The 20438-nt window shown below is 39.2% G+C and overlaps 8 protein-coding genes across 8 annotated transcripts; 7 read left to right on the top strand and 1 right to left on the bottom strand.

Moving 5' to 3' along the window:
* The first annotated feature begins 15 nt into the window (after positions 1 to 15).
* On the top strand, positions 16 to 1739 carry LOC145712206 (uncharacterized). The gene is made up of 6 exons (XM_081789891.1): positions 16 to 136; positions 262 to 531; positions 757 to 815; positions 861 to 979; positions 1020 to 1120; positions 1471 to 1739. The coding sequence occupies exons 1-6, from the start codon at positions 16 to 18 to the stop codon at positions 1647 to 1649; spliced, it is 849 nt and encodes a 282-aa protein (XP_081646017.1). The 3' UTR covers positions 1650 to 1739.
* Positions 1699 to 3554, top strand: LOC145703886 (putative E3 ubiquitin-protein ligase UBR7). Its single transcript, XM_081781323.1, has 7 exons — positions 1699 to 1852; positions 1893 to 2066; positions 2155 to 2316; positions 2355 to 2594; positions 2698 to 2847; positions 2927 to 3053; positions 3248 to 3554. The coding sequence occupies exons 1-7, from the start codon at positions 1777 to 1779 to the stop codon at positions 3399 to 3401; spliced, it is 1083 nt and encodes a 360-aa protein (XP_081637449.1). The 5' UTR covers positions 1699 to 1776; the 3' UTR covers positions 3402 to 3554.
* Positions 3555 to 4049: 495 nt separating this feature from the next.
* LOC145711256 (ankyrin-1-like) lies at positions 4050 to 5399 on the top strand. The gene is made up of 4 exons (XM_081788981.1): positions 4050 to 4253; positions 4586 to 4658; positions 4732 to 4813; positions 5029 to 5399. Exons 1-4 carry the CDS (start codon positions 4174 to 4176, stop codon positions 5328 to 5330), a joined length of 537 nt encoding a protein of 178 aa, XP_081645107.1. The 5' UTR covers positions 4050 to 4173; the 3' UTR covers positions 5331 to 5399.
* Positions 5400 to 5552: 153 nt separating this feature from the next.
* On the top strand, positions 5553 to 6464 carry LOC145711581 (uncharacterized). Its single transcript, XM_081789275.1, has 3 exons — positions 5553 to 5771; positions 5845 to 6068; positions 6114 to 6464. Exons 2-3 carry the CDS (start codon positions 5859 to 5861, stop codon positions 6411 to 6413), a joined length of 510 nt encoding a protein of 169 aa, XP_081645401.1. The 5' UTR covers positions 5553 to 5771; positions 5845 to 5858; the 3' UTR covers positions 6414 to 6464.
* Positions 6465 to 6540: 76 nt separating this feature from the next.
* On the top strand, positions 6541 to 8713 carry LOC145712205 (GPI-anchor transamidase component PIGU-like). Its single transcript, XM_081789889.1, has 7 exons — positions 6541 to 6801; positions 6850 to 6962; positions 7388 to 7464; positions 7821 to 8149; positions 8191 to 8297; positions 8364 to 8530; positions 8573 to 8713. The coding sequence occupies exons 1-7, from the start codon at positions 6595 to 6597 to the stop codon at positions 8683 to 8685; spliced, it is 1113 nt and encodes a 370-aa protein (XP_081646015.1). The 5' UTR covers positions 6541 to 6594; the 3' UTR covers positions 8686 to 8713.
* Positions 8714 to 9202: 489 nt separating this feature from the next.
* LOC145711344 (N-alpha-acetyltransferase 30-like) lies at positions 9203 to 11469 on the top strand. Its single transcript, XM_081789064.1, has 4 exons — positions 9203 to 9296; positions 9772 to 9878; positions 10115 to 10172; positions 11128 to 11469. Exons 1-4 carry the CDS (start codon positions 9226 to 9228, stop codon positions 11303 to 11305), a joined length of 414 nt encoding a protein of 137 aa, XP_081645190.1. The 5' UTR covers positions 9203 to 9225; the 3' UTR covers positions 11306 to 11469.
* Positions 11470 to 11506: 37 nt separating this feature from the next.
* LOC145711340 (homeobox protein extradenticle-like) lies at positions 11507 to 20344 on the top strand. Its single transcript, XM_081789061.1, has 7 exons — positions 11507 to 11743; positions 13054 to 13153; positions 13229 to 13583; positions 13631 to 13717; positions 15756 to 15891; positions 15958 to 16082; positions 20210 to 20344. Exons 1-7 carry the CDS (start codon positions 11609 to 11611, stop codon positions 20268 to 20270), a joined length of 999 nt encoding a protein of 332 aa, XP_081645187.1. The 5' UTR covers positions 11507 to 11608; the 3' UTR covers positions 20271 to 20344.
* Positions 13713 to 15008, bottom strand: LOC145711341 (uncharacterized). Its single transcript, XM_081789062.1, has 3 exons — positions 14618 to 15008; positions 14185 to 14395; positions 13713 to 14067 (listed from the first exon to the last, which is right to left on the bottom strand). The coding sequence occupies exons 1-3, from the start codon at positions 14797 to 14799 to the stop codon at positions 13825 to 13827; spliced, it is 636 nt and encodes a 211-aa protein (XP_081645188.1). The 5' UTR covers positions 14800 to 15008; the 3' UTR covers positions 13713 to 13824.
* Positions 20345 to 20438: the final 94 nt, after the last annotated feature.

The raw sequence follows: 20438 nt of genomic DNA, 5'->3' as shown, positions 1-20438 counted from the left end.
TTGTCTGAAACAATAATGTCGAAAAAGAAGGTCACAGCAGCAGACATGCAGAAAATGATGTCGAAGTTGAAGGCAAAATCAGCAAAGGCGAAAAGGCCAGCTGCGAGTTCTACTACTGAAGATTTGATAGTTACTGGTTGAACTAATTTTTTTCCATCTCAGCTTTCAGCGTCTAAAAGACAGATTTCGTGGTCGAATTCATTTTTTGTAGACCTTACTAAGCAATCAAAAGATTTTAAAATATATCAACCAAAATCTCAGCGCTTAAAAAAATCAAGCTCCTGCAAAGCGGCGAGCTAAAGTCATCGAAGAAAGCATCAACTACTGCCAGCAACAGCATCGCTTCAAAAATCAAACTCAACGCAGACCAAATGCGCACTACAGTGAAGAAACTTCCAAAAGCAGCATCGGGAAAGACATCTTCAGGATTGACTGCGAGCTTTTTTGACAAGGAAGAAGACAGAATAGCGAACAAGGATTTATTTGTCAAGCCAAAAGAGGTTGAAAAAGTTCAGGAAGAACCAATGGAAGGTAACTTATTGAATTCGAATTTACGAGGAGTTGTTAGTGACTCTAGCGCTTCATTTTCTGAATAGAAATTTTCAAAGATCGGGCATTTATATTTGTTGACGTTTTAGCGCCCCTTTTATCCTATTTCTATCAGTTAAATCTCAAAATCCTATCTCTTCATCGATTTTTCCGATAAAATCGGGACCATTCACAATCGAACCAAATTTCTAACAACCCTATTTTCAGTCTCAGAAGAGCAAGAAGAAAAGGAAAGGATAAACAAGCGTCTTCTCATCCAAACTCAGGTACTAACACCTTTGCCCGAGCAATAAACAATCAGCTATTTCAAGGACGGAGCAAAAGTAAAGGGCGTCGGAATCGCGAAAAATCTACCGCAAGGATTCTACGACGACAAGACGAAAGATGCGACTATTCGAGGGGTTGAAACGCCGGCGGATAAAGCAAAAAGGTGAATTTTCATGATAGAATTTATAGGATTATTTTTGCAGAGAATGGAACGAGTTCACCATGGCGATAAATGAAGAAACAGTCAAGTCGAATCAGATGTTGGAAGAAGAGGATGAAAGTTTCAACTTTTCAAAAGATATTGGTGAGAACAAGCTGCTTTCAAATAGCATATGATCTCTATTTACACATTTCATAATATATTTATCATATGATATTTATTTTATAAACTCAAGCGTACCTCCTGAGTTAAAGCAATAACTATTTTAAATTCGAGTTTCATTTTATACCGTTTTTCATTAATCTTTTCTTGATCCTTTTCTAATGGACATAAGCTGAACGAAATCGAGTTTAATTTTAACTTTGAGGAGGATTTCAAGTTTCTCTTTATAAACGCTTCATTTTCACGGTTTTTATCCGGCAAAGAACGATCCAGCCTGATTCCCATAGAACCTTAAAATCGGCTCTGTTTCGGATTTTACACTTTCGTTTCAGATGAAGTCGATCAACAAATCGCCATGTTCTCTAAGACCAAAGACCTTGCCGATCGGGTGAAAGAACTGCGCAAAAAGCGCGAAGAACTCCGCCAAAAGAAGCTCGAAGCAGTGGAAGATGAAGAAATGTCCTCCGGCTCCGAAGATGAAGTCGATTGGAGGCAGCAAAATATTTTTTAACTTGAAAATATATTTTCTCTGCCATTTCGATTCGTTTTCCCTTCTGTACTTTTTAACTTTAACAAATTAACGGCTAAACATTTAACAAGTCTACTGTTTAAAAACGAATCTCTAGAACGACCAGAGTATGAATGAAAGAAGCGCAGAAGCACGAGTAGTTGAGAAGATCATGGAAGACCTACAAAAAGAAAATGGAAATACAGGTACTTTTCGTGGCCCGAATATTCAGTCTATCTTTTATAGAGGAACAATTACAGACAATCGAAGAAATAGAAGCCGATCAAAAGGAGCAAATATCAGTTTTGGGCGCTTCTGATGCAGATAATTGCTCGTTTCCTCAAGGCTACTGTAAGAGACAGGCACTTTATGCTTGTTTGACTTGTGCCAAGGATGGCCAGCCAGCTGCTATGTGTCTAGGAAACGGTTAAAATTGCTTTCTTATAGAAAGACCAGTAGTGTTACTGTAGATCGTTTTTGTCAAAGCAGATTTTTACCCTAAAAACAGCGTGTTCCTACAATTGCCACGACGATTGCGAGCTGGTGGAACTGTACACAAAGCGCGATTTTCGTTGTGACTGTGGGACCGGGAAATATCACCGGAAATGTAAATTCGATGAGAGCAAGAATCACACAAACGAGAAAAACAGATACGACCACAATTTCGATGGTAAGAGCCCCTTCAAGTGCAAAAATATCATCGATCAGGAAAATACTGCGAATGCCTCCGCCCTTATCCCGATCCAGATTGCCCAGAAGAGCTGAAAGACGACGAGATGATCCAGTGCATCGTTTGCGAGGATTGGTGGCACAGTAGCTGCTTGAAACTCACCAAAGAAGAGCTGGATAATGATGATAATGACGAGATGATTTGCCCTCGGTGCTTGGCCAAGCCTGAACTCTCCTTTCTACGCTGCTATAGTATCAGCAATGCAGATAAAGAATCAGGTACAGAGAGGACGCTTTACAGTCGATTATGTTTCACCTTGTCTGAAAGGATCGAATAATGACATCTGTGTCTGTCAATCAACGTCTAACAGTAGCAATTAAGTTTCTGGCGACTGTACTAAGCCCAAGAACGAGCCGAAATCAACGTCTGGCAGCTTTTTCGTCGAGGATTTCCGCCTCAAGATCTGCAAATGCGTTGATTGTATGAAGCTGCTGACTGATGCCAAAGTCGAATTTCTCATCGACTTTGATGGTACTATTACAGAACTATTTCTATTCTATCTCATGTATATAAATCGAAAAGGAGCTATTCGTTTTACTGTTCATTTTAGACAGTGTTGCTGCTTACGAGCAAAAAGGCATAGAAGCGCACAAAGAAGAGGAGAAAGAAGCGGATGATCAGATAAATAATTTTCTTGACAAATTGGATCACAACGGCCAGATGGAAGTCGCTCATGGGTAAGTGACAGTGTCAAAATGGGCAAAATCCTTATTGCACCAGCGGACAAAGTCTAATTGGCCCTTTGGGGAGTACTAAAGGCCTATCTTTCTATCTCACAATTTTAAATGCACATGAACTTTTTCAACCGAGTTTTATGCCCCAGTAAATTTAATTTTCTCCTCGCAAAAAGTCTTTACAGTCATCTTTATAGAGTTGCATTCATGCGCCAAATGATGAAAGAAATGTTCGAAAAAGCGCAGTCCTCCGGCGGCGTGATTACAAACGAGCATACTCAAGATTTGAAGCGCAAATTGGCGGAAAGAACGGAAGAAATGAAACGCCGTCGTCTCAATCACCAGTTTTAGCTTTCTCGTTGAAAAAAGACATCAGTACTCGCCTCAAATGTGTATCTGTTTGAACCTCCTTGTACATAAGAATTTTCTCTGTTTCTGTTCGAGCATTCCACCGGGAAATCCAGTAGCCGGTAATAAATGATACCACCCTCCTGTCAAAATACTGCTAATTTAAGTTATCTTTGATTCATTCGTATTCCTCAAGGCTTGCATTAAATTTAGACCCTTAATCTTATGGGAAATTATCTATATAAGGCCCTAGGTTGTCTATATAAGGGTATTTTTTTCCTCCAAACCTGATGGAGAATGTAATCGGTTTTGTTGTCACTACCATTTACTTTTAAACCTTCTGTCCTAAATTATTCATCGGGAGTACCTTAATCTTCCTTTAGTATAAAACAAGCCCGCTCCCTTATGCCATCCTGATCTATAATTAATCTGAATCTAACCCTGGACACTCTGTCGCGCTTTACAAACGGCGTGAAAACGACAGAGTTTTGCGCCACAAGGCTGGTCAGTTTTCTTTCTTTTGCCCAAGGCGTGAGCGCGCGCCCGAGTTACCTCCCTCCAAGAGCGCCTCCAAAAAGCTTGGTTGTCAAAAGCTTGTAGCTCGTTTCTCGTTGTTATTTTTTCTCAATCATTTCTTGCATCAACGAGAGGCCTCTTTGTGAATAAGAATGAGCTGGGAAGCAAGAATAATTAAATAACGATAAGAAACAAAAAGAAAGATACAGAGATAGAAATACATCGCATCAGAAAGAGAACTATTTAAAACACGCAACGAATGGAAGAAGAATTTCTAGCGTGTTTCCTCGTCGATGCCCGAGGAGGAACCCTAAGATCCAAGAGAATTCCTGGCTTTCGGTAGTGGTCGAAAAGTTTATTTAAATTAATAGAAGGTATTCACACAGATGTTCGCCTAGGTTGTTAAAGCAATCGATCTTGGGGCGTCAAGTCGTATCGATTTAGGATGCTTAATTACAGTAAAACATTTTGAAATGAAGACATTTCTTTACAGTTGCATCCAATGTTAGTTTTCAATCGATCAGTTTAAAAATTTCTAAGCAACAAAAGCAACACGCTGAATTTTTGGAGCTCCTCCAAGTCGCATCTTCCCGCCACCCTGCTTTTCAGCATTTTCACGAATAAAAATATCGCTTCGATATTCTGATTAACATTTTTCGACCAGGATCAAGTTTGATTGTCCCGCCTAATGCCGTGGAAAAGCCAACGCGGATCTTCGCCAGATCATCCAACGCTAAGAACCAGGTATAATGCGATTTCCTCCAGAACTCTCGCTAACAGCCGAAAATGCGATAATGAAATAAGAAATTATTTTCAGCCGAAATTATTCGATTGCGAGGCGGCCGCAACGCCGGTTATTGAATTGAGCCCGACTCTCTTCAAAGTCAATGTCGTATTAGGTAAGATTATCGAAACAAATAATGTTCATTTGCTAAAATTAAATATTTATCGAACATGGGACATGATGGGAGAGATGAAATTCCTCTCTTCTATTACGGTTTTCATATGACTTTTATGGCGCCAAGATAAATATCATACCAGCAAATTTATTCAGTATACTCGATAAAATCATATTTTAAATCATATTTTGTTGACACCCATTGACACTTCATAGACATTCCCGTTCTTGGAGAGCATCGAAGCAACACAGAAATGGTTGTTCTCCGATCATCAATGGATTCTAAATGGTATCCGCTAGAGGAACAAGAGCTCGATATCGACGGCTTTGAAAAGGAAGATTCTTCGTTACTGGAAAGCTGTGACTTCAAACGATTGCGGCTCCAGAAACTTCCACAATTTCTATTTATCCATACGCGACCTCAAGTGGTTGCGCTCAATGTTACACCAGCAGGAAATGAGTTCAAAGAATTTCACCTGCCTTGGAATTCTACTAGAGTCAGTAAAAACTCAAATTAAGGCGGTACCCTCTCAGCAATCGACGAACGCTTGCGCGTCACTTTTCCAGAAGGAGCACTGACAAAACCTACAACAGTTATGTGACGGGCTTGACACTTTTTCCTTAGGCATTATGAACATCTGTCGATAAAGTAGAATATTCAAATTCTATATGCGCTTCTGTCTTATGTTTTTATTCAAATTCTTGATGGCTAATTAAGATTCGCTTTCCACAAAATTAAGTCTTTTCACCATTCAAAAGAGGTCAGCCCTTTCGAAAGATACAGTCTTTTCCGGTGCCCGCAGAGGCGTGCCCAGCAGGAGTTCTGACGTCGCCAGTCCTGACGCTCGAGCCAAGAAGAAGGAGATTCCACAGAACTGTAATTTACAATCTGCCTAAACCGCCTGAAATCGGAAATCTTGATGAATATCACACACGTGTCCTATGCTCAATTACAGAGGGTAATTACACATATTCTCAACATAGAACACACAATTAAATTGTTCAAATATATGTTTAATCAGAATTCTATAGGAAATGAGCCGGTTATGTGGAAAGATGTTACCAACTCAGTCGATATAATTTGGCACAAGGATGTTGCGATGTTCTCTGGAAATGTATCTGGTCGATTTTGGCTCATTTTCCTTGAGAAGGACTCTCCAGCTGGTAGCATAGCTGATATCATTCCAGTGGCCAACAGAATTTATTCCAAAATTACGAAGACTCGTTATCGAGCTGGAATTTCTGCAAAAATTACAGTAAGAAAATATTAGTTCAACACTTTTTTCACTGTCCTTTTATAGTCCTCAAACGATGTCGAGGTAAAATTCATCTCTAATTCTTCCTCGTCCGTCGACCTGTGCCTCGGCGAAACGTTCTCCTGCGAACTTCTCAACGAAGAAAACCACGTGATCAAAAGTTTCCACAATGCAATTCCGTTCAAACCCTTCCAAGAGCTTTCATTCTCCCTCAAACAATTTACTTCTTTCACACAACAGCTTCCAAATTTCAAAGCCGAAAATCAAGGTTCAAAAGAAAACTGCTTCCCGAAAAGTTCCTCGGCCTTTGCCCTGTCTATAAAAGATCAATTTATTCAATTGTAACCGAGTCTATGAAAAAATATTATGTGATCCTTACGTGAATCTAATAAATAAACCCTCACTTGAGCTAAGCTGCGGTTTACATAAACTTGATCATCTGAGGCAATGAACGCACATCTTTTAAAACATCTTGCTGCCTCGAACATCATCCTTGAAATGAAAATCTTCAGAAAAAGAATCAAAAATGAAATCGGAATCAAGGAAGAGTACTTCTCTCCAAACCCTCGGAATTTTCTCCCTCGGCCTTGTCCTCCGAATCGCAACTCTTTCCCTTGATATTCAAGATCGGCCGGAATTAAATTCTCCTTCGCAGAGCTACGCACAGATTTCTGAGGAAAGATATTCAGCTAATCAGTCGTTTATCGCCAAGTCAATCAAGTATATTTTCCAGGTAGAACTTGATAAATGATGGAATCAGTTCTTCATGATTAATTTTCAGAATGATCTTAGCTGGGTTGTATTTCTCGCGATCGTGGATTTTGTAACCTGCTTTGTTTTATCGAATAAAATTGAGAAGGATTCACGGAATGATGAAGAAAAGAGGATTATCATGTGAGTAAATTTATTCCATTCTTCATAGCGGTCAAAGCTCAGGCTTATCTAGTGACTGATAAACATTCTGATTGTCATTTTATTCGATCTCTCATTTCTCTAGGTTGTTTGTAAGTGAGGAGCTAATACTGGCTCCCTTTAGTGTAGTACGCCCTGAGGCGCGTGAGATTGACAGACACTCGTTAGGTCGACTTCGCTCAAAGCGATTTTAACCCAAAATAAATCACCTCCTCGGGCGCTAACTTTGCACTTGTCCTGAGTTATAGAGAGATTTCGCAGCCTCATATGATGATTGAATTATAGAGACGTCATGCTGAAAGCTTTCGATATATTCCTGACAGCTTTTTTAAGTCCTTCCCTTTCCGCTACAACTCTTTAACAGTCATCTGCGCTGTCAGTAGGCTGATTCCTAACTGTTTTATTAGTCTCGCGTGGTGCTATCTGAACCCTTTGTCGATTCTTTCAGCTGGTGGATGCAGTGCTGGGATCATTTCCAATGCTCGTAAGTTTTCATGTAAAATATGAGTAAGAATGGAGAAATTTGAAAAGATAGAAGGAGAAAAGAAAAGCTGAGGAAAGTGCTAATTGGACTAAAATGATAGGCTAACTACTTGGTTGAGGGAGTGTTAATTTCCCTCAAATTGACACGTCCAGTACCAAGCGACATGATAAATAAGTAGAAAACTTCCTTCCAGCGTAACGAACTCTATTGAAATTATGAACTCAAGCTTTAATCGGTCTCTTCCGATCTAGATTCGATCATTCATAACAACAAATAATTTTCTTCTCCATCGCACACTAATAACACTTACATATTTCTGCATATCTGATGGGTATTTATTCAATTGCATGTTTTAGTTCTGACATGTCTCTGGCATTGCTCGATCAATCATAAAGATGTCATCGGATCTTTACTCCTTGTTCTTTCCTCTGCTGATCGGTTGTATCCACTGCAACTCATCGTACCAATTCTGATGCTCAAACAAGGATTGCATGCAAAAGCGAAATATTTGTTTCTCGTCGTTTTCTGGAGCAGCCTCGTTTGGTTTACAGTCGGATCAGAAATGTTCTCCAATTGGAATGTCATCTTCAATTTAACGATCTATGAGCCAGGCTTGAACTGCTCCTGGTACATGTTGATCGAGCTTTTTGACCATTTCCGAGATTTCTTCGTTCAAATTCTTCAGGTAAAAAGACGTTTTTTTTTTTCTTTTTAGAATAATTTCAGGTAAATGCCTTCTGCTACGTACTACCCCTTTGCGCACGATACGAAACACCTGTCGTTTTCAAGTACCTGATTCCTTTACTTTCAATAATTACTCCATATGCGACCCTCAGGAATGGCTCATTGACAATTTGATAGCTTTGATTTATCAGCTGAAGTCTGGAGCCATATATAAGTGATTTTGCTCTATTGCTTCAAGTTTTACCACTTTTCGCGACCGGCAAAAGACGACTCTTTGGAATTCTCGTCCTTGTTGTCTCCCTAGCGCTCTGTCCAGTCATGTGGCATTTATGGATCGTTCTTGGTTCAGCAAATGCGAATTTTTACTTTGCTGCTACTCTCGGTAAAAGAATCTTTCCAAAGCTAATCGAAATACAAATTCTAGCTGTTGTCGCGGGAGCGGTGATCCTCATCACAGATGGTCTTTTCGCAGAGCTCGTTTTGATGAGTAAAATCATGAAAATTGAAGAAGACTTAGAAATTCGAGCTCCTATGTAAATTGAGCCTCTCTGCCCTTTTAGAAAATTGTACTTCAATCAGCCTTTCCTTCAACTTCTGAACTGATAAAGAAACTGCTTCGACATTCCGAAAATTCAAAAACGATGAAATTTGACCTTTTCAGAGAATGTCTGGCCTTGTTCTTCCGCCGCCAGAAAACAAGCAAGAAGTCAAATATGCACCGTACAAAGACGAAACGGAAATGAGGGAAACGGGCATATATTTTGAATGTAAAATATAGGCGCTTACGCTTTCAAATGCGCATTTTAAGGGTAATTGAACATCGTTATCGCAAGAGTTTGAATCTATTTACGTAAAATTTTAAGCATGCCATCATAAAAATATAATTTGGAACTTTCAAGTCATTACTGTAGCTAACAGTGTAATTGAACAACGGTGCGAGATCTCAGCCCCGGAATCAATAAATCAATACAGTATCAAATTGGCTTAAAAAGGAAGAAGGCCGTGGGCCGCCTGGAAATCTGTAAACCGATAATTGCTCAGCCATCTCATTTTAAAGATGCCCCGATTAGAGATATCATGGACGTGGTTCAAGTCGACTTCTCCGAGCCATATAACATCTACACTTATCGATACTTTATTCACAACTGACAAGGGATCGAGATTATTACATCAAAAGAACCCAAATGTACGTGAATTCATTTTACACTAATATCCATGAATTTGAACTCAGCCTTCTTCGGGTCCAAAAAATGACTTTTTAATCGCTTTATTGCGCCTGTAAAAACAAGGGAAATTTATGACAATTAGAGTGTGGGAAGAAATGTGACAAAGATTGACAAATTAACGGGTCGTGAAATTATCGTCGATCGAAAAATTAAGGTCAATGATGACGAGTACTGGCAGTGCTTGACAGTTGAAGTGTCGGAGTAAAAATGACTCGTCAAGATTTTCTTTGGGATTTTAATCTGAATACACCCCACATCTGCGGCAAACCCTTAACTTTGTTCTAAACCTGCCAAAGAAATAGACGTAATACCTGACCAAAACTTTCGCCCGAATTCTAGCACTATCCCAACCCCAAAAGCTCCCTATGTTTTAAATAAATCTCGATCCCAATGTTCGGCCCCAACTCTGCTTCCTGGCACGCGACTCCAACGACAATAGCGTAATCGGCGCAATCGTCTGCAAACTCGATCGCCACAAGAACATTATCAGAAGAGGATACATAGGTACTGGATTTGATATTTATACGATTCGGGGTAACTTGTTTACGCTCGGCTTTATCTAACAAACAAACCACGCGAAATGCCTGCCCTATCTTAGTAGCGACGTTTTGGGTACATTTTGATAAGTAAGATAGATGGATCTTTTTTCAGAGAGTTGACTTACATATGAATCATTCATAATGAATGATATGATATGATTGACACAAAAGAAGCGTTTACTTTTTCGATCCAACTCAAAGCAATGCTGGCTGTAGACAAGCGCTACCGAAAACGCGGCATCGGAAAAGAACTAGTCAGGTTTGTTGAACTTCTAAAAATAACCAAAGCACAGACTTTTATTCAATTTTACGGTCTCAAAATGATCACCATCAGCGGAAGTCGTAAAACAAAAAGTAGAATATTTAACTCATTCGCCGATAATTTTAATTTGGAAAGTTTTTTCTTTATCAAAAAATTTATGCGGGTTTTTGATTTTTTGCGACCTCAGCGGGCGCGATAGAGGCGCGCTGCACCACCATACCAAATATTGCCCCGTCGCTTCTTTCAATAACGCAGTGATCGGACCCGAAAATGTTGAAAAGAAAGGCACTTAGCGGAACTTAGAGATGAATACCTAAAAGAGGCTTGATTGTCCGGGAGAGACGTTTCAACAAGGTTTGTGTCTCTTCTACATTCATGTCAAGCATTCCAAATTGGGGTTATAAACGGGGTAATTAAAAAAAACTATTTCAAACATAAATTTATGATTCTAAATTCAATCTATATTTGATTATTGCTAAGGATATCTTTGGAAAGAAACACTTATCAATAAACTCTTCAATCATTTTCCGAACCCGGCTAGACACATTTTAATCGGTGCACTGAAAAGATCGGCTACCCCGAGGGTAGACCCTTTTCCTATTAATTCCTGGCAGTGACAGTTCCTCCTGAAACTGAACTTGACTCGGCTCTTTCTTTCATTGTGTGCCTTGTCATTTAAAAAGGGAATATCTCAAGAGTATCAACAAGCTCCTTCCCAAAAATTAGATGACACAATGATTAGCTAATAATCTTTAAACTCAACATCTGTGTTTTTAATTACAATTGCGCTATACTCATTTGTGGCTAATTCTCACTCTTGATAGATGATATAGAGATCGCTCTTCATCAAGACCTAGAGCTCCACCGAGTGTGTGTACCATGCAGAGAGTATATAACAAACGGTGGTTAAAGCGGTTCTGACTAGAAAGCATCCTCTAAAAAGTTTCTTCAGAAGGGCGATAGAAGCCATGGATGCGGAAGGGTGCGACGAGGTCGTGCTAGAAACGGAAATTACGAATTTGGGTGCACTCCGGCTTTACGAGCGGCTTGGATTTGTGCGTGACGAGCGCTTGTTCCAGTATTATTTGAATGGAGTAGACGCTTTTCGACTGAAACTTTGGCTGCGCTAGAACGATAGAGAAAATGCATAAAAGGAGCGATCTTTAAAATGAAGACAACAAGGAGAACCCTTCATTATTATTGCATGTTTATATATTTAAATTTGTATAGTTTTTCTTTTCGTTCTGATTTTGACGAACCGAAGACTACAACTGCCAGTTTTGTTCGCGTTTCATTAGCTAATAAGCTCAATCTTTAATCAAATCTGTTTTTCAGAAGAAAGAGAAAGCGGAGAAAGGAGACTAACGAGAATCAAAAATTGAGGAGCGGCTCCTTCTTCAGCTTATTCGGGAGAAAACATTGAAATCGGGAACATGTCGTACGGGCAGGAAAACTACGCGACGGGCTACGAGCAGCCGCCTCATCAGCAGCCACATCAACAAGGGCCACAACAAATGGCGGATCCAAATCAGCAAATGCAAAATGGTGGCAACTTGGAAAGCGTTTTGTTAGGGATCGGAAAGTATGAGTATTCACAGTTTTGTCTTTGAAAGATGTTTTTCAATTACAGGGCCGATTGAAATCACTTCAAGTTTCCAATCCATCAATTATCAGCGTTTCGGCCGCGTTTTTTGACAGTTTGGAAATTCTGTCCCTGCATTGAACCCGCCACTTGTGCTCACATCCATCATCTGTCTTTTTTTCTTTGAGAAAATTTTCGGCTTCAAAAAGGAATGATGAGCAACACCCCGATTTACTAGCTGGTTTGAGTTGAAACGAAGCGCCTTTAGTAGTAGTATGATTTCACCGCCTGTCACCGCCCATCGAGGTCAAATTATGATTGATAGAATTTTGATTGAAATTATCGACAGCGCTTTACAACTGAGCGAAGGGAAGGGAAACTAGGAGAAAACCGCGAGGTTTACGACTTGCTGGACACTAATTCCTATCAGATTTTTCGCCCTCACCACAAACCTTATTGAAAAAACATTAAAAAATCAACTTCAAGCTCGGCTAAATGAGCTCCGGAAATAGCTGTCATAAAACACTCTTAGCACTAATTATATAGCCGTCAATACTTCCGCAACAATGCTCGTAAATATCGTAACTTGTAATTTCGATGCCCGGTCTTTGGACTTGCCATACGTATGAATACGGTAAATATCCCCACTCTTCCCACGGATTTAATTCTGACTGCTGCACTGGGAAAATGCCCATTTATGATCTTAATTGTACTCGATTTGATTTGATGGTTTGGGCAAGCACATCAGAGGAGCATCAAATACATCTCCTCAGTCGTAAATTTAAACGTACCCGCGCGAGCTTTTTTACAAAGCAAAATGATCCACTTCAAGTATCCATTTTTTCGATATCAACGTATTTGAGCCGCGCTAGTGTGATCGATTGAGCCCAGAGCTCAATTGCTTGATGAGCGGCTCAAGAGCGATCTCGAGCTTTTCACTATTCAGCTTGCTACTTGACTTTTGAAACAGAAGCTGTCCTACAAAATGCCTTCTACATTTTTCTTTTATGATTGACAAAATAAACTCTTAGGAGCGGCCTTAGTATCCCCAGCCGTCATCTTCGTATTTACTTCTGTATACAAGATGTAAATACGGTCTCAACTACGGGCGGTGGCGGCTTGATACTGTCACTTGGTAAACTTGATCGATTTTCCACCGCGAGATCAAAGCATTTCGCCAATACTTTTTATTTTCCGTACTCGACATTCAAAAAGGCATCGAAGAATGACAGCGTGAAAGTTCCTAAACTACCGCTAGTCATAAAATTTGAACTTTTTTCCGATCCCAGATGACAGCAAAATCTCATGAGTCTCAACACTGAGCAGGGAATGGACGAAGCGCAAGAAAGAAAACACAGATTGAATATGCACAGAATGAAAAACGCGCTATTCCAAGGTAAGGAAAAACGATGAAATCTTGGGTGAGTCTTCCTTGATTTCAATGGTTTTCAAAGTCTCAAACTCATTCTAGTGCTTTGTGAAATCAAAGAAAAGTCCGCCCTTTCTCAGCGAAACCCTCCAGAGGACGATCCTCCAGATCCCCAACAACTTCGACTTGATCGAATGCTCGAATCCGAAGGCGTCATCGGAAACGACGCGGACGCCCAACTCGAAGGTCAACTTGCTGCTTCTGGCGACAACACTGCCGAACACGGTGATTACAGAGCCAAGCTGAATCAGATCCGCTCAATCTATCACGCCGAGCTGGAGAAGTACAACAACGCATGTCAGGAGTTTACACAACACGTGCAGAACTTGCTCCGCGAGCAATCAAGAACTCGGCCAATTTCCCAGCGAGAAATTCAACGAACGATCACGATCATTAGGTAAGAGTCTTTCTTTTTTACTATTTTATTTAAAATTTATTGTGCAGTCGGAGATTCAATCAAATCCAGCTTCAATTGAAACAGAGCACATGTGAAGCTGTTATGATTTTGAGGAGCAGATTTCTCGATGCCAGGTGAGTTATTATTAAAAGCATAAAAAGGATTGTTAAGGAATATGTTTTCAAGCGGCAGATTTTTGATTTTACTTATTTTTTTTTCGATTCTGGGTTGAATTGAAGCACTAAAACTCGTCGAGAAACTTGTTGAACTCGCTCGTTGATGTCATTCTAGCTTTTCGCGTTGATTCCTCGGGCAGATCGGGAAACTCGAATTTCACCCGTCCGTCCAGCAAAGGAGTGAGCCCAGGATCCGAGAAGCTCTCGCACGGGATGCTCTCCTTTGGGGTCATTGGCGAATGGAGACTCTTTGTTGATTGTGGCGAGTCCGCGAGCACGTGGCCCCAATTTGTTGACATCATTTTGAGCTTAAAGAATTGAATTCAGACTATAATTTCAATATTTGATCGACTGATTAAATAATTGTATCCGTATTGTTTTCCATCTTTGTCTTGGATCTAGTTCATTTTTTCGTGATTTCTTACCTGAAATTTGCATTTTTCCAACTCAGATGCCATCACTTCATTTTGTCTCTTGAGCTCGTCTTTTTCTTTCTGAAGGTTTTTGACCTTCGTTTCGAGCTCTTTGACAGTTTCAATCCTTCTCTCTCGGCAGCGAGCAGCAGCTTCTCGGTTACGCTTCCGTCTGGCGTTTCGGCGGCTCAATTCCTCCTGAGAGAGCATGTAGTCCATCGTCCTTAATTTATACGTAATCATCAGACTCTGTCTGGGTCGAGGAGAATTTTAGATAAAAGAAATGAGAATTGGTTTTAATAATTTTTTCCGAAAAAAGGATAGTCAAATCCCCTTTACAGATTCTTTTGAGCGACAAAGGATGACTAAGAGACACCTATAAAAAGAAAATCTCTTCTCGTCTATCGGGTCGAATTCGAGCTAATTAGCGTTTCTTATTCCTTACCTCGGAGGTAGTCCTGGGCGTCCTGACGCGTGAGCCAGCACGGAAAAGTAATCTGGAGGCCCGGTTATCTGTCCGGCTGGAGGAGGAGTTCCAAAACTACCTCTTGGCGGGCTTCCTCCCTCGGACATTGCGTGCCCAAAATTAGAAAACCCATCTTGATTTGCGCCTGGTCCGAAGTTCATCTTTAAAATTCTCTCTTTCGTTTTTACGCTCTTTAGTTCTATGTTAATTCTTTCGGGTGTAGTCGGAAGCGGTTATATTTAATTCTGGTTTCAGCAAAATCAATTATTGCTTCGTTTGATTAGTTCTAAGTCGTTTGATTTGTGTTGTTTGAGAAATACACTCCCTTTGACCACGATGCCTTTCTTTTTATAACCTCCTTGTTGCGGCGCCCGTGTCTACGGCTGAAACATCCGAGCGCGCCCGAGCTCGCTGCTGAGAATCTGAACTTGTGCAACGAGAATTTTATTTTTGGGCTTTCTTCTATACACTTTTCTTCTATTTACTTTTGTTTTAGAATATATTTCTATAATTTAGACTCTAAACATACCTACCTATATACCTGTATGTATAGTATACATTGTATACAAGAACATGAAGAAGGGTCTGTTTTCGATAGCTTATCTAAAGTTTAGATTCTAAAGTCTCATTTGTTAAAGAAGATACATATCAATACTTTTATGGTTCTTTAGGGAGTCTTGTGAGGCCTCACTCACATGACTTGACTTTGAGACCCCTAGAGGGTAAATATTGAATTCTTCATTGGTAGCTATCAGCCAAAAAAAAAAATTCTAACCGTTGTCATGTCGAATTTCGCGTCTTGATTATTAGAATCAAATGATTTCGAATGAATCATGAAAAGAGTCTCCCAAAGAGCAACTTCTCCAAAGATGAGTTTTCGGAAATCCTTTTTGAGCGGGAGGAGCATAATCTTCTCTGTCGGTTGATTGATTGCTTGAACCCAGAAGAATTGCTTTTGAGAATCCTTTCCTTGTAAATTCGTCCATAAAAGTTTCTCTGATATTCTGCCTGTTTGAAACTATTGAGAATTTTAAAAACATGGAGAAGATTCTTCATGTTTAGCTTAGCTTGTAAACATCATTCGAACGAAATTAAATTTATTATTTTTTTGTTTCAGGCGAAAGAGAAGAAACTTTTCAAAGCAGGCAACTGAAGTTCTGAACGAATACTTCTACAGTCATCTCTCTAATCCTTATCCGTCTGAAGAGGCCAAAGAAGAGCTCGCTAGAAAATGCGGCATTACAGTCAGCCAGGTAACTAGAATTTCATCTCTTGATGATGCCAAGAGACTCTTTTCTTTACTTTCATTTAACTTTTAGGTGTCCAATTGGTTCGGAAACAAACGAATTCGCTACAAGAAAAATATCGGCAAATTCCAAGAAGAAGCTAACTTGTACGCAGCGAAAAACGCCCAGGCCGTTTGTCAAACGGGCGCCAACGGAAGCAGCATGGGATACGACACATTTGACAATAGCTAAATAACAGACAAACATTTCAAAAAAAAAATTCGAAACCTATGAACCAAATGCTACAGTCTTTCGAAAAGTTACAGTTGCATTATATTTTTTTTTCTTATGCCACGGCCTCTTTCCGGCCACACAAAACCAATAACATGACGACAAATAAAACATAAACGACAAAATAAAATGACGTGTATGGAAGAGCAATAATTATGATTATCAATTAGCGCGAAAACGACGCAAGTGATGTTTTACATAAAATTAGGGAAGTTGTTAAGTTGCGGCGTGATTAGTTCAAAAGGAAACGAGTGATTAGGGAATCAGGGTCAGGCGCCAAGGAAGAAGAAAGTCAGTCACCCCTGGACAAGAGGAAGGAGTCAGAAAGTAGTCACAAATTGGGTAAATAAATTCTCACGCCGGAAGAAAAGACGCCGGTTTTGTATTCTGTTCTGTTTGTTTTAGTCAATCAATTTTATTTCAGTATTATTCTCTAGTTGACCGTTGGCATTTTCTGGTTTATTTGTGAGCTACCGGTTTCGGATATTAATCCTTCATCAGGCTAACAAGTACAATAAACATATATTCCGTTGAAAAGTAAGTTACCGTGAGGCGAGCGAAAGCACGACTGAGGTGAAAGCGAGAAAACAACAAAGATCATATCGTAACAGAAATGGCAAAAATCCATTCTTGGCGCCCCTTTTGCCATTTCTGTTACGATATGATCTTTGTTGTTTTCTCGCTTTCACCTCAGTCGTGCTTTCGCTCGCCTCACGGTAACTTACTTTTCAACGGAATATATGTTTATTGTACTTGTTAGCCTGATGAAGGATTAATATCCGAAACCGGTAGCTCACAAATAAACCAGAAAATGCCAACGGTCAACTAGAGAATAATTCTATGATGGTAACCGACCACTGACTAAACAAATGGAGAGAAATCTTCCGACATTCCTTCAACGGTTGCAAAGAAAGAAACATCGGGCTGCAAAGCACATCGAGTTCTTATCCAATTGCTTGAAACACAGAGTTCCTCCATCGTACACAAAACTTCACCCGAAACTGATTCAAACGGTAAAATGGAATCGAGCAGAAATTCTACAGAAAAGACTCGAAAGAGTCGAAGCTGATATTTTGAAAACCGAAAATCATCTTTCCGCTCTCGAACATGATTTTAATCAACAATTTCAATACGAATATTTCTTTCACTCAGATCACGAGCGTAAATCTATTCTTCGTCAAATCCAAGTCTCTATTGAAAAAGAACAAAAACAAGATGATAACAAGAGATACCAAAAACTAAATAACTTACTCAAATACTATCATAAATCTCCTGACAATAGACCTACTGTCAAAATCCATAATTTCTCTGACGTACAAATTCCTGAAAATATTTTTGACATTTTGAAATTTGGACTTAGCCAATCAGTGGGAGGATCCCCTAATATAAATAAACTGTTAATATCTTTTGAGCAACTTTTCTCGAGCTGGGAAAAACATGCTAAATCGAAAGGCGTCGAGCCTCTTAGAATATTCAGGACCAAAGTCGAATTGGGACAAACCTTCTTTCAACTTGAAAAATGCTTTACTCCAAATAATAAAAGTAAAGAGTTAAATAAATTTCTTAACCAAAATCCCCACATAATCCTTCTGAAAGTCGATAAATCACGTGACATTTGTATTATGAATACTGATGAATATTTTCGTAAATTGGATAAGGAATTCAGTAATAATAAATTTCGAAGATTAGGTAAAGATCCCCTTAAACTTCACCAGCGTGAGTTTAACGAGATCTTAAAATCATATTCAACTGAAATCTCGGACAATACAAAATACCAACTTCAGCCCCATCATAATATAAAGAGGGCCTACGGCACCATAAAACTCCACAAAGATGGGAACCCCCTGAGACCGATAATAGGCTCACAATCATCACTCACAAAAAACAGTGAGCTGTATATCCTTAAAGTGTTGAAGAAATTAGAAAATCGAGAGGTAAAATATTCTATTAAAAATACTCTTGAATTCAAAAATCACTTTTTACTCCATAAAGATAAAATCGACCTTGAACATGAAATGATTTTTAGTCTGGACGTGTCCTCCATGTTCACAAATCTTCCAGTAAAAGAAATACATAGCTATATTATTGAGAAACTTTACCAAAATCCAAAACTTTACTTTGAGGAAGAAACCCTTAAAGATGGTTCTAAACTAGAGTTTCCAAATAAAGAGAAATTTTCTCAACTTTTACATGCTGTGTTAATTAAATTTACTGCCTTCAGCACTAAAAAATCATTTTATGTCCAACGTTCGGGATGCAGCATGGGAAGCTCACTCTCCCCCGTTCTGAGTAATATCTTTATGAACAAAATAGAAAGGGAATTTTTTGATGAGCTTATTAGAAAAGGGGAGGTCCGATTCATGAGACGTTACGTTGATGATATGATACTAACGGGTAGAAAGGATAAAGTCGATGAAATCTTCTCGAAAGTTAACCTTCTACACGACAATATCTCATTTACAATCGAAAAAATGAAAGACAACAAGCTTCCATTTTTGGACTGTGAAATAAGATATGTCAACAATAAACTCGATCTTTATCATTATGTCAAACCATCGAATTCAAATTGCGTTCCCCACTTTACTGAAAATATTTCACCAAGATCACAAAAAATCGCACTTCTGACAGGAGAAATAAATCGGGTCAATAACGCTTGCACTAGCACCGAGGCTCTAGACGAAGGCCTTGAGCGCACTAAAACAAAGTTTATAGATAATGGATACCCGAGGAATTTGGTTAATGAGAAGATTAGATTCATGCGAAGTAATAACTTTACTAAGCCATCTCAATCAAAAGAATCCGAGGTGACCCATTATTTCAAAGCTACGTTTACAGAAACCAGGTGTGACTCAATCGGCAAAAAGATCCAAAAGATTATTAAAGAAGTGACACCGTCATTTCGAGTAGTCATGGCCTGGAAAACAGTTCGGTTAGAATCAGTTATTTACCCTAAGTTGAAAAGAGAAATCCCTTTCCGAAAGAAATCTTGTGTAGTCTACGAGTACAAATGCTTCTGTGGCACTAGATATCATGGAGAAACTATGAGACCTTTAGAGAAAAGATTCCACGAGCATTTCGATCTACCCTCAGCTAATTTGCCTGTTAGGTCACACTCGTTAAGTTGTAAGAAATTTATGGACAGATTTAACAACTTTAAAAGTGATCCAAGCACTTTGACTAAATTCAAACGAAAAAACACTTCTCTTGCTACACTTCTATGTGAATTTGCTTTTCAATCTGATCTTATTTCCATAACTGAAACTTGTCTTGATAACTATCATGAACGAAAAACTTCAGAAGCTTTCCATATTAAACTCACAGATCCAATCTTAAACCGTCAAATCAAGAGTAAAAGTGTCAATTTTCTGTAAAAGGGGCATACATCAATCCATTCTTGGCGCCCCTTTTGCCATTTCTGTTACGATATGATCTTTGTTGTTTTCTCGCTTTCACCTCAGTCGTGCTTTCGCTCGCCTCACGGTAACTTACTTTTCAACGGAATATATGTTTATTGTACTTGTTAGCCTGATGAAGGATTAATATCCGAAACCGGTAGCTCACAAATAAACCAGAAAATTATTTCAGTATATTCTATAATTCTGTAAATGAAGGCACAAGGTCTGAAAGTCTTAAAGTTCGAGTTCGTCGGAAAATCTAGTGCTCTAGCTCAATGTGACTGTAATTCTATCAGGCAAGATCTTTCAGTAGGTTGCCAGTTGATCTAAAAGTCAGATGCTTCGTAGAAAAATTATCACGCCTTAGTCAGAATATGAATAAAAAACTAGTTGAATCCGGCTCAGCAATCTCAGCAGAATCTTCTGTTTCAACCTTCGTCACTCGCGAGGCGGGACGATCGACTAGGCTGCGCTTGAGTTACAGTTCTATCCAAAAATAATTTCGAAAGCCCCTTAATTTCATGAGACCTCATAGAAATCGAACCAGGAACAAAATATTCTCATGAGCAAATCGGGATGACGTGGAGGATGAAGCAGATTAATTATCATAAGGTAGAAAAATAAAACGTCATTTGGTCAATTGTCGATCCCTGGAAAAGTTCACCATCCACCTCGCCGGCGATGATGGGAGCAGAGCCGACTTACGATTCGTTTTCTTGAGCTCCTTTTTTTGTTTCTTCTTTTAAATATTCATCTTCAACTTGCATAACGCATAAATTCTCCAATGATCTAGTGACTTGATTCTAGACAAAGTAAAATTTTTGAATTTTCTATTGAGCTGTCCATCAAAAACTGTCTTCTGAATTTTACCCTTCCAAAGAAAAAAAA

This window comes from Oikopleura dioica, chromosome 1 (genome assembly GCF_907165135.1).
Source record: "Oikopleura dioica chromosome 1, OKI2018_I68_1.0, whole genome shotgun sequence".
NCBI classification, from domain to species: Eukaryota; Metazoa; Chordata; class Appendicularia; order Copelata; family Oikopleuridae; genus Oikopleura; species Oikopleura dioica.
The sequence above is the reverse complement of the archived record's forward strand: the minus strand, read 5'-3'. Positions and strand labels throughout refer to the sequence as shown.

What these genes read in the sequence shown, in the direction of transcription:
- LOC145712206 (XM_081789891.1), top strand. Translation starts at nt 16, where the DNA reads ATGTCGAAAAAGAAGGTCACAGCAGCAGACATGCAGAAAATGATGTCG. An exon ending in TGAAGATTTGATAGTTACTG is followed by an intron (nt 137 to 261) that starts GTTGAACTAATT and finishes CCAAAATCTCAG; the next exon opens with CGCTTAAAAAAATCAAGCTC. An exon ending in CCGGCGGATAAAGCAAAAAG is followed by an intron (nt 980 to 1,019) that starts GTGAATTTTCAT and finishes TTATTTTTGCAG; the next exon opens with AGAATGGAACGAGTTCACCA.
- LOC145703886 (XM_081781323.1), top strand. Translation starts at nt 1,777, where the DNA reads ATGAATGAAAGAAGCGCAGAAGCACGAGTAGTTGAGAAGATCATGGAA. An exon ending in GCCAGCTGCTATGTGTCTAG is followed by an intron (nt 2,067 to 2,154) that starts GAAACGGTTAAA and finishes CCCTAAAAACAG; the next exon opens with CGTGTTCCTACAATTGCCAC. An exon ending in ATACGACCACAATTTCGATG is followed by an intron (nt 2,317 to 2,354) that starts GTAAGAGCCCCT and finishes ATCATCGATCAG; the next exon opens with GAAAATACTGCGAATGCCTC.
- LOC145711256 (XM_081788981.1), top strand. Translation starts at nt 4,174, where the DNA reads ATGGAAGAAGAATTTCTAGCGTGTTTCCTCGTCGATGCCCGAGGAGGA. An exon ending in AAGAGAATTCCTGGCTTTCG is followed by an intron (nt 4,254 to 4,585) that starts GTAGTGGTCGAA and finishes ACCAGGATCAAG; the next exon opens with TTTGATTGTCCCGCCTAATG. An exon ending in CATCCAACGCTAAGAACCAG is followed by an intron (nt 4,659 to 4,731) that starts GTATAATGCGAT and finishes AATTATTTTCAG; the next exon opens with CCGAAATTATTCGATTGCGA.
- LOC145711581 (XM_081789275.1), top strand. Translation starts at nt 5,859, where the DNA reads ATGTGGAAAGATGTTACCAACTCAGTCGATATAATTTGGCACAAGGAT. An exon ending in GAATTTCTGCAAAAATTACA is followed by an intron (nt 6,069 to 6,113) that starts GTAAGAAAATAT and finishes GTCCTTTTATAG; the next exon opens with TCCTCAAACGATGTCGAGGT.
- LOC145712205 (XM_081789889.1), top strand. Translation starts at nt 6,595, where the DNA reads ATGAAATCGGAATCAAGGAAGAGTACTTCTCTCCAAACCCTCGGAATT. An exon ending in ATTACTCCATATGCGACCCT is followed by an intron (nt 8,298 to 8,363) that starts CAGGAATGGCTC and finishes GCCATATATAAG; the next exon opens with TGATTTTGCTCTATTGCTTC. An exon ending in TTACTTTGCTGCTACTCTCG is followed by an intron (nt 8,531 to 8,572) that starts GTAAAAGAATCT and finishes TACAAATTCTAG; the next exon opens with CTGTTGTCGCGGGAGCGGTG.
- LOC145711344 (XM_081789064.1), top strand. Translation starts at nt 9,226, where the DNA reads ATGGACGTGGTTCAAGTCGACTTCTCCGAGCCATATAACATCTACACT. An exon ending in CGATACTTTATTCACAACTG is followed by an intron (nt 9,297 to 9,771) that starts ACAAGGGATCGA and finishes TCCCAATGTTCG; the next exon opens with GCCCCAACTCTGCTTCCTGG. An exon ending in TATCAGAAGAGGATACATAG is followed by an intron (nt 9,879 to 10,114) that starts GTACTGGATTTG and finishes TCCAACTCAAAG; the next exon opens with CAATGCTGGCTGTAGACAAG.
- LOC145711340 (XM_081789061.1), top strand. Translation starts at nt 11,609, where the DNA reads ATGTCGTACGGGCAGGAAAACTACGCGACGGGCTACGAGCAGCCGCCT. An exon ending in CGAACGATCACGATCATTAG is followed by an intron (nt 13,584 to 13,630) that starts GTAAGAGTCTTT and finishes TTTATTGTGCAG; the next exon opens with TCGGAGATTCAATCAAATCC. An exon ending in CAAACGGGCGCCAACGGAAG is followed by an intron (nt 16,083 to 20,209) that starts CAGCATGGGATA and finishes TCCCTGGAAAAG; the next exon opens with TTCACCATCCACCTCGCCGG.
- LOC145711341 (XM_081789062.1), bottom strand. Translation starts at nt 14,799, where the DNA reads ATGAACTTCGGACCAGGCGCAAATCAAGATGGGTTTTCTAATTTTGGG. An exon ending in CGCCCAGGACTACCTCCGAG is followed by an intron (nt 14,396 to 14,617) that starts GTAAGGAATAAG and finishes GTATAAATTAAG; the next exon opens with GACGATGGACTACATGCTCT. An exon ending in TGGAAAAATGCAAATTTCAG is followed by an intron (nt 14,068 to 14,184) that starts GTAAGAAATCAC and finishes CAATTCTTTAAG; the next exon opens with CTCAAAATGATGTCAACAAA.